The 9363-nt window shown below is 30.3% G+C and overlaps 2 protein-coding genes across 2 annotated transcripts; one reads left to right on the top strand and one right to left on the bottom strand.

The window, feature by feature from the left end:
- LOC123301003 (pre-mRNA-splicing factor CWC22 homolog) lies at nt 1-6029 on the top strand. The gene is made up of 3 exons (XM_044883717.1): nt 1-2045; nt 4099-4388; nt 5805-6029. Exons 1-3 carry the CDS (start codon nt 103-105, stop codon nt 5966-5968), a joined length of 2397 nt encoding a protein of 798 aa, XP_044739652.1. The 5' UTR covers nt 1-102; the 3' UTR covers nt 5969-6029.
- LOC123290388 (EF-hand domain-containing family member B-like) lies at nt 6027-9151 on the bottom strand. Its single transcript, XM_044870553.1, has 10 exons — nt 9071-9151; nt 8832-9005; nt 8589-8769; nt 7951-8074; nt 7706-7885; nt 7407-7635; nt 6834-7026; nt 6480-6557; nt 6245-6417; nt 6027-6185 (listed from the first exon to the last, which is right to left on the bottom strand). Exons 1-10 carry the CDS (start codon nt 9149-9151, stop codon nt 6027-6029), a joined length of 1572 nt encoding a protein of 523 aa, XP_044726488.1.
- Nucleotides 9152-9363: the final 212 nt, after the last annotated feature.

The raw sequence follows: 9363 nt of genomic DNA, 5'->3' as shown, positions 1-9363 counted from the left end.
ATGTCAAGATAGTTAAGGTTATGGTCGTTATAATATAATATCAAAATAATTTTGATTTGAGTGAATTTTTATTTTTGCTTATCTGGATACAATTACAAAAATATGGGGTCTAGTGATAGTGAAACAAACGTGAAAAGTAGGGAAATAAGTAAATCAGCTAACGATGATGATCGTAGACGATCACCTAAACGAAAGCATTCAAGCGATGAAGATAAATATTCGAAAAAATCTAGGCGAGATGATTATGATAAGCATGAAAAGACACGCAGAAGATCACCAAGCTTAAGTCGAGATACTAGATCAGATGATAGAGATCGTAGAAGTAGATACGATCGGAGCAGACGAGATCATTACCATCGAATTCGACGTAGACCCGACAGCAGAGAACGGATGTTTCAAAGGATAAGTAATTACAGAGATTTAGATAATCCCGATAATAATTATAAACGATATTGGGATGACGACAAAAAAGCCAAGTATGAATCCGACGACGAAGATAAAACTGTTGGAAGTCGTTATTATGATACTGAAAGGAAGAATGACGAGAAGAAAGAATCGGAAAAACCAGCAGATCCAGAAGTTATCACACCAAGACAAAAGAAAACAGTAGATTTACTTACATCGAAAACTGGTGGAGCGTATATACCACCAGCTAAGTTGCGTATGATGCAAGCTGAAATTACCGATAAAAGCTCAGCAGCTTATCAACGTATTTCTTGGGAAGCATTAAAAAAATCTATACACGGTTTTATTAATAAAGTTAATACTGGTAACATAGCTTTAATTATTAAAGGATTATTAAAAGAGAATATAGTACGTGGTCGAGGTTTACTTTGTAAGTCGTTAATTCAAGCTCAAGCAGCCTCACCTACTTTTACACATGTGTATGCCGCTTTAGTTGCTGTGATCAACTCTAAATTTCCTAACATTGGAGAATTACTACTGAAACGATTAGTTTTACAATTTAAACGCGGTTTTAAGCGAAATGATAAAACAATTTGTATATCATCCTCAACATTTATTGCACATTTAGTAAATCAAAGAGTTTCTCATGAAATATTAGCCTTAGAAATTTTAACATTGTTAGTCGAAACCCCCACAGATGATTCTGTTGAAGTTTCGATAGCATTTTTAAAGGAATGCGGACAAAAACTAACAGAGGTTTCCTCGAAAGGTATCAATGCAATTTTTGAGATGTTACGAAATATTTTACACGAAGGGCATTTAGATAAACGAGTGCAATATATGATTGAAGTGATGTTCCAAATTCGAAAAGATGGGTTCAAAGATCATGCTGCTGTTATCGAAGAACTAGATTTAGTTGGGGAAGAGGATCAATTTACCCACTTAATCACTCTTGACGATGTAAAAGCTGGTGAAGATATTTTAAATGTTTTCAAATTCGATGGAGATTTTGAGACAAATGAAGGCAAATATAAGGCTTTGAGTAAAGAAATTTTACAAACTGATTCAGAATCGGGATCTGGTTCGGAGGAAGAAGATGAATCCGATGAAGATTCTGATGAGGACGCTGAAAATAAAACTGATAACAACGTAATAATCGACAATACGGAAACAAATCTAATTGTACTTCGGCGAACAATTTATTTAACGATTCAATCTAGTTTAGATTTTGAGGAATGTGCCCATAAGTTAATGAAAATGCAATTGAAACCTGGCCAAGAAATGGAATTGTGTCATATGTTTTTGGATTGTTGTGCGGAACAAAGGACATACGAGAAATTTTATGGGTTACTTGCACAGCGATTTTGTCAAATAAATCGGATTTATGTTGGACCGTTTGAGCAAATTTTTAAAGATTCATATGCGACAGCACATAGGTTACCTACGAACAAACTTCGTAATGTGAGTAAATTCTTTGCACATTTATTGTTTACGGACGCAATTGGATGGGAGTGTTTGGATGTTATGAAACTGAATAAAGACGATACAACTAGTTCAAGTCGAATATTTATCAAGATTTTATTCCAAGAATTAGCAGAATTTATGGGTTTAACAAAACTAAATGATCGGCTTAAAGATCCGTAAGTATGAAATTGGGTTATTCAAATTTTTGATTGTAATTCTAGATCTATGGTATTCAATACTGAGCTATAATAATAATAAAAATAAGAATATTATTTAAACAATAAAAAAAGTACCGCAATTGAATACCTAACGTTTAATAGTACTTCTGTATCCTCTTTGAGAAAAAAAATTTGAGGTAGTGAAAGATGACGTTATAAATGCAGTTAAGGACCATTAATGCAGTTAAGGATTCATTAATTACGTATTTAAAGATGATTTTGGTCATTTTTGATATATGTGTTTTACCACCTTTTCGCTGATAATTGAATTTATCAGCTCCTCAATTTCAGAGGCTGAGTACACCTCCTTTTGCATATACCATGCACTACTCTAAGCATACCGCGGACGGAATTGGTTACGCCTTAACCTTTGAAAATACGCTACTGGAATTGTTAACAGAGTGAGAACCACGTCTCAAAGTAGATTGACAAGGATAATAAATGCCGAAGCATGGTCATAATACGCATGTCTTAATATACAACATAATATCCTGGCGCGTATTTAAAATAAGATTATACCACTTTTAAATAAAGTTAAAACAGTATATTTTGCAAAAAATTACCATTTTACCATTAAAAATTTTTTTTCATAGAATTAACACAAAATTATCTAATAATATTACTCGTTTGGACGTTAAAACAAAATAAATTTTTATGATGCAGTTGTGAATGTAAAATATAAACAGTTCATTGATGCAGCTGATTTCGGCCATACGATCATGCGCATTGAATACCATGCCTCGGTATTACGTGTTTCTCCGTCAGCTGTTTGAATATTGTATTTTTGTCTTTGTTAATCTACTCTGTGAAGCCAAAATATACATACTTGGTATACGCTGGGCTCATCTATTTAAAATATATGATCTAAGACCTTAACCAACTTAGCTAATAGGGCGACACATTTCCATGTAAGGGTACATAAGATTTCTCGAATCTTCCTCCCTCTTACATAAGATTCTGTCTCATTTTCAGAATAATAAATTGTTATTCGAAAATGATTAGTTACAGCTATTCGTTTGTTTTTTTACGTTATGTAAGTAAAGAAAGATAAACAAAAAAACACATACATAATGTATGTAACGTATAAATTTAAAGTGTAAACAACAGGTAGCTGTATATACATAATGTTTCTAAGCTAATTTGAGCCCTCACGGGTAAATAGTGAAGTTTACGAAAAAATATTTCAAACAAAAGTTGTTTATTTTTAAGGAATATTTTTAAGAATTAAACTTTTGTTCTATCTTTAACGCTATACGAGATGGGTCCTACGGACTCAAGATCATGCCCTTTGTTGCTCATTTACGAACTTAGCCTCACTTTTTAAGTCCTGAGCACGATATAAAAATTTCAGCTTGGTATCTTTTTTCGTTTTTGAGATATCGTGTTCACAGACAGAATGGACTGTGGAAGTGATTTTATGAACATCTATAACAAAAATTTTGTTCGTAGCATCAATATTTTCGAGTGTTACAAACTTGGGGCTAAACTTAGTATATCTTGATATATTTCTTTAATATAAAAAGCGTTACGTGGTTAATGGATGACCCCATAATAGTAAAATTTCCAAAATTAAATATTTTTGAAAAACAAATAAATACGTGATTCAATATTTGAAACTTCTTTTGAGTTGCGCATGCATGAACTATCTCTATTTTGAGTATTCAAGAGGGCAAAATAAATTCTACCAGTAATGTTGTTTCTGTTAAAATCGATCGATCCACAAGCTTAAAATTCTAAGCTACTAGCCTAGATTTGTTAGTAAATTTTTTTCGAAAATCTAGGGGCTTTTGTATTTTGCACCTGATTTTAATAATGTAAAAAATTATCCAAAAGCGTTTACTATTACTGAGTTTCAATTTAAAAAGTTGTTTGATAAAACTCTGATTTTTATAATATTGGGAAAGCTATATAACATAGGACAATTTACTTTTAGTAAAGCTAGACACAAAATCTGATATTAAAAAAAATTTTTAGCTACCAATTTTTAATTACTAATTTTTATTATTTTCAGAACATTACAAGAATCATTTTCTGGCCTTTTCCCACGTGATAATCCAAAGAGTACACGTTTTGCAATCAATTTTTTCACATCTATTGGACTGGGTGGACTCACAGATGAACTTCGTGAACATATTAAAAATGTTCGTGCAAAAGAATCACCTGATATAGCAATAATCCCATCCGAAGAAAAGCAAAAAAATAATGAAAAATCTTCATCTTCATCCTCTTCGTCATCGTCATCTTCCGACAGTAGTTCTGATAGTAGTTCGAGTTCAAGTTCGTCAGACGACAGCTCATCCGGTATGTAGTTATCCTTCTACTAAAAAGTGAAAGTATTATTATTTCATATTGAGTAGGAATATTATAATTAGAATATAATAACCGTGATATAATTTAAATTAAAACGTAACTAGGTATATGATACGTTACAAGGTGCTCTAAACAAAACGCTCCAATTGATTCTGATCTTTGATATCTTCTGATTACGGTTCATATATGCCGTTTGATATAAAATTTGAAAAATATGATTAATTTTATGTTTTGTTTATATTTTTGTAATAATAATAATAAAAAAAATTTTTGATACACACGTTAATAATTTCAATTTAGGAATTATGTAATTTTAATTATTCATACCTAAGCGAATTATTGTAACCTAAATCATTTTTTTATTTAATTTGACCGGATCAATGTGAGTTTTTACAAATTTTAAATGAAAAAGTTTCGAGTTTAATTTTTTCGAGATCAGAGTCGTGAAAGTTCTCAAACGTTAATCGTAAATACCTCAAAATTTGCGTTTTTCAAATTGCAATTGATCATACCTTACAGCCTGTCATCATTATTATTAAATCAAAACATTATTATTTATTTTTTAACCTATAAAATAAACAAGTGAAAACAAACAATTGACTGAGTTAATTGTTGAAATACCATGTATAGACAGTGTTGATGACGCAATCGTTTGTTTTTTGACGGCACGTTAATAAAAAAAGATATCCACATTTTAAATAGCTACACACACTGATATTCCCATATTAATGCATACTATAAAATTTGCACCTAATAAGCGCCCTCGTGGGTAAACAGTGATGTTTACAAAAAAATTTTTCAAACAAAAGTTGTTTATTTTTTTATAAAGAACATTTTTTACATTTAAACTTTTTCTCTATCTCTAACGGTTTACAAGATGGGTCCTACGGACCCAAGACCCAATTGACCCATATTGCTCATTTACGAACTTGACCTCAGTTTTTAGGTCCTGAGTACGCTATAAAAATTTCATCTTGATATCTCTTTTCGTTTTTGAGTTATCGTGTCCACAGACGGACGGACGGACGGACGGACAACCGGAAATGGACTAATTAGGTGATTCTATGAACACCTATACCAAAATTTTTTTCGTAGCATGAATATTTTTAGGCGTTACAAACTTTGGACTAAACTTAATATACTATGTGTATTTCATATATACATGGTATAACAATAAAAAAGATGCCTTGAAATAGGTCCATTCAGCTAAACTCATCGCTTACTCAGAGCTCTTTATAAAATCCCTGACTTAATTTTATTATTGGAATCCCAATATATTATTAAATTACTTTTTTTGATAATCAGAAAAAGCTTTTACATTGCGATGAGTAGTTACGTTGAATGCGTCCAATATTGTTTTTTTTCATGGGTAGATAGAAATATTTATTCTTAACATATTTGTTTCAGAATCGAGTTCATCAAGTGATGAGAAATCAAAGCGTAAAAAACACTCAAATAAAAAAAAAGTAATAGAATCAAAAAATAAAAAAAACGATAAGGAACGAGAAAGGGAACGAGTTAGAGAGAAGGAGAAAAATCACAAACATCAAAGTTCTAAAAAAAGAAAATAAATCAATAATGATGTATATTTAAATTCTTTAAGAATACAGAAAACACAATTTTTATGTTTTATATTTTAGCATATTTTTTCAGTAAATCGCGTATCATTTGAACATTGACTTGACCATTATCCAATTTTTCTGCTTCGGCCCATAAAAAATCAAAATGTGCATCAGACATTTCAAGAAAACTTTTAAAAATATTTTTTATCTGTTCTTTAGGTCGATACTAGAAAAATAAAAATTTATTATTGAAATGTATAAAAAAGAAAAAGTTGACTCGATCACCTTGAGATAATCTCTATGTGTTACATCGTAAATAGTCTGTATTGACGGATTAATGGCAGATCTTGTTGTCGATTCTGCACCTAAATGTTCAAAATAAGCCTTACAACCACCTTCAATAATAGTGGGGGTAACATGTTCATGTCGAATTGTTCGTATCCCAGCTGCTGGTAAGTCTGAAAAATTTGATTCAATTAGTGAAAAATTTTTATAATTGTAAATCATTGACAAAGCTTACTTAATTCATCACAAGTGTTATCGATTCTGTACGATGCTTGAGTTGTTGTTTGATAATGTTGTTGTTCTGGTGGTATTGCTAAAAAACAAATTCATATTTTATAGTAATGCTACGTGTACATAACTTAAATAATTAGAAATCAATGTAGTATTCGAAAAAGTAGCGCATATTTTCATGAAACTTCACTTTACAGTTATTCTAAAAAGCTATATACAACGCTTAACAATTCAGTCAAACTTCGTAGTAGGAATAAAAAAAAATCCATTGCAGCTTTATGAGAACATTTTCTAGAATTATCTAGTATGGAGGCTTAAAAAAATTAAATGTACATTATGTATAAAAATAGTTCGATACCTGGCATTACAGATAGGTATGGGAATTCAACAGATTTATTTAAAATATTTACAAATTTTTCAATATTGTATTTATCATCTTGTAATATTTTGAAATACTTAAGTAAATTTTCAATTTTACATCGATCAAATGAGACATTATATTCATTACATACATGGTAAACAATATCTTTAGGAAGCCATCCGGTTTTGTCCTGAAATATTTTTAAAATATTTGATGTTCAGAAATACAATTATATTCATTTTTTTATTTACCTAATCTGTTTTAAAAATTCAATCTTAATCGAATTTCTTTTAAGCTTCGAGATTTCAAGATTCTTCGAGATTCAAAGCAGTTTTGATAAGCATAACTTTGTTCTATTAGCCGTTTGCGGCGATTACTAACATTAGCTTATTAATTCGATGTTAAAACAACAATCAAGTTTGAATACTTGGCTTTTGGGAAGAGCACAAATTTAGTATTGGTAACTAAAGTAAAATACCTATTTGGTGATTGTTTTAGGCATTCCAAACACAATTTTGGATACCACCAACTCTTAACCTCTTAATAAATTATATTTAAATTAAAATATACCTTCTGATCGTAATATCGCATTGAGTCATATAAATCACGGAAATTGAATTTTGGAAATCTTTTTTGTAAAAGTGTTCGAACTTTGTTAATATGCTTTAAGCAAAATTTAAATTCATTTTCTAATGAAAAACTACTACATTCGTTTATTGAACTGCGAACATCATATGCGTCAGCTACCGAAGTTACTCCAAACACGTAATCAGGAGGAACACGACTGGCATTGTTATTTCTATAATTATAAATTGTATTAAATTAGCATAAACTTTCTTCAAAGCTATGAGAGAAGTTAACGAATTTACGGTTCTAAAACTTTTCCTATACGAGGTTTGTTTCGACGTTCCCATTCAATCTGTCTAATATTAGCAACAGTTAAATTTTGATTATTAAACCATTTTAAACATTTTTTCGTAACTTTTCCGTTTGGATCACAGTGTGTGGCCTTTCCAAACACATTATTTTTTTTGAAAGCACCAGTGTAACTACAATAAACAGTGCTTAATTACAATATCAAAGGTGAGAAAAGGTGTATGTATATTTTTTTTACTTGCGATTTATTTGTTCTTCCGCCCAATACCCGTTGTGAGATTTTATATAGTTTTCATGACCAACTTTGGAATCTTCTTCAATTTCTTCTTTAGTCTTACGTGGGATTGCATCATAAATACTGTCTGAAATGAAATAAAAACTTAGTCTCCAATTTGGTATACTTTATGAGAATTTTGTAAATGTGAACAATGTGTGTAAATGTAAACTAAATAAATAACCTGAATGAATATTCAATAGAAATTTCTAGAGTACAGTAAAACATTGTAAACTATCCTAAAATAAAGAACGCTTTTTTTCTAATTGGAAATAGAATTCGGTAAAATTTTCTGAAATTATAGATTCTGATAACATTTGATGAATATACCAAAATTCTTATAATTTACAAAGTCGTAAAAATTGGGTTTTTTAAAACAGGGAGAAAACCCTACAGGAACAGAAATAAACTTGCTTGTGTGAAGCAAGGATATAATTATAGCACTGAATTTGGCAATAAATTGCAATTGTAAAATTATATTTACCGCAAGAGATGGAAAATAATTTAGGGTCTTCTGTAAAATAATTTTTTTTCGTTTACGTATTTCTCCGAACCGGTGAATTAAGTATAAGATTAGAGAGCTTATTCGAATTTATGCCTACCTCGGGTGCCTTTAATACCAAAAGTAGTTTTTAAAATATCAATTCCAATTGGTAAATCCGTAACTTTATCTCGTGCCCTCCCTAATGGTTTATTCCAGTACGATGCATAGGCAGTTTCTTTTAATTCAGTTTTTAAATGTTCAAAAGTATTTATATCACCCGGTTGAAGAAGCTCACTTATCTAATAACAAAAAATAACTTTTAGCAATCATTATTTGTAGATAAGATTCTTAACTCTTATACTTGAGTACATAATCCACGCGTGCGAACATTTCTCTTTAAAGGTTTTGGAGGGCATTCAGAGGTTTCATGATAAATTCCAGCATCATGTTTCAAAGCTTCCAAGTGTTCTTCGATTGTATACCATTCTAATGTCTTTTTAACACTATCATCAGGTTTAGCATAAATTACACCAGCCTAAAATTTTAAATATGTCTCGATAACTTTGGACCATACTACTACTATAACTAAATTATATTTACAGGTCGAATATCCGGTGATCTATCACAGAACTGTCCCTTGTATATATGCCCAGGAATTTCTTTTGAGTTGTTTGATTTCATATTTTTTAATTATTTGTACAAAACAGAATAAAATGAAAAAAGGTTTAAGAACAAAAAACCAATTGCTTTCACAAACATAAATAATTAAGTATGCTTAAAATGCTACAAAATAAATCAAAATAGTTCTTACGCCATGTATGTTTATCTTTATCTGTTGGCAGATTTTTTTGTCTCCCACATTATTGTACATATACGATTTATATTTCTGTTAT

Source organism: Chrysoperla carnea, chromosome 1 (genome assembly GCF_905475395.1).
Source record: "Chrysoperla carnea chromosome 1, inChrCarn1.1, whole genome shotgun sequence".
Classification (NCBI taxonomy): Eukaryota; Metazoa; Arthropoda; class Insecta; order Neuroptera; family Chrysopidae; genus Chrysoperla; species Chrysoperla carnea.
Note: the sequence above shows the minus strand (reverse complement) of the source record. Positions and strands in the feature narration are given on the sequence as shown.

Excerpts from the sequence above, each read along its gene's own strand:
- LOC123290388 (XM_044870553.1), bottom strand. The coding sequence starts at position 9,151 with ATGAAATCAAACAACTCAAAAGAAATTCCTGGGCATATATACAAGGGA. Across the intron at positions 8,075-8,588 it reads TGGTATTAAAGGCACCCGAG|ACAGTATTTATGATGCAATC; the intron begins GTAGGCATAAAT and ends ATTTCATTTCAG. Across the intron at positions 6,558-6,833 it reads ATACCTATCTGTAATGCCAG|CAATACCACCAGAACAACAA; the intron begins GTATCGAACTAT and ends TTTGTTTTTTAG.
- LOC123301003 (XM_044883717.1), top strand. The coding sequence starts at position 103 with ATGGGGTCTAGTGATAGTGAAACAAACGTGAAAAGTAGGGAAATAAGT. Across the intron at positions 2,046-4,098 it reads AATGATCGGCTTAAAGATCC|AACATTACAAGAATCATTTT; the intron begins GTAAGTATGAAA and ends TATTATTTTCAG. Across the intron at positions 4,389-5,804 it reads GTCAGACGACAGCTCATCCG|AATCGAGTTCATCAAGTGAT; the intron begins GTATGTAGTTAT and ends TATTTGTTTCAG.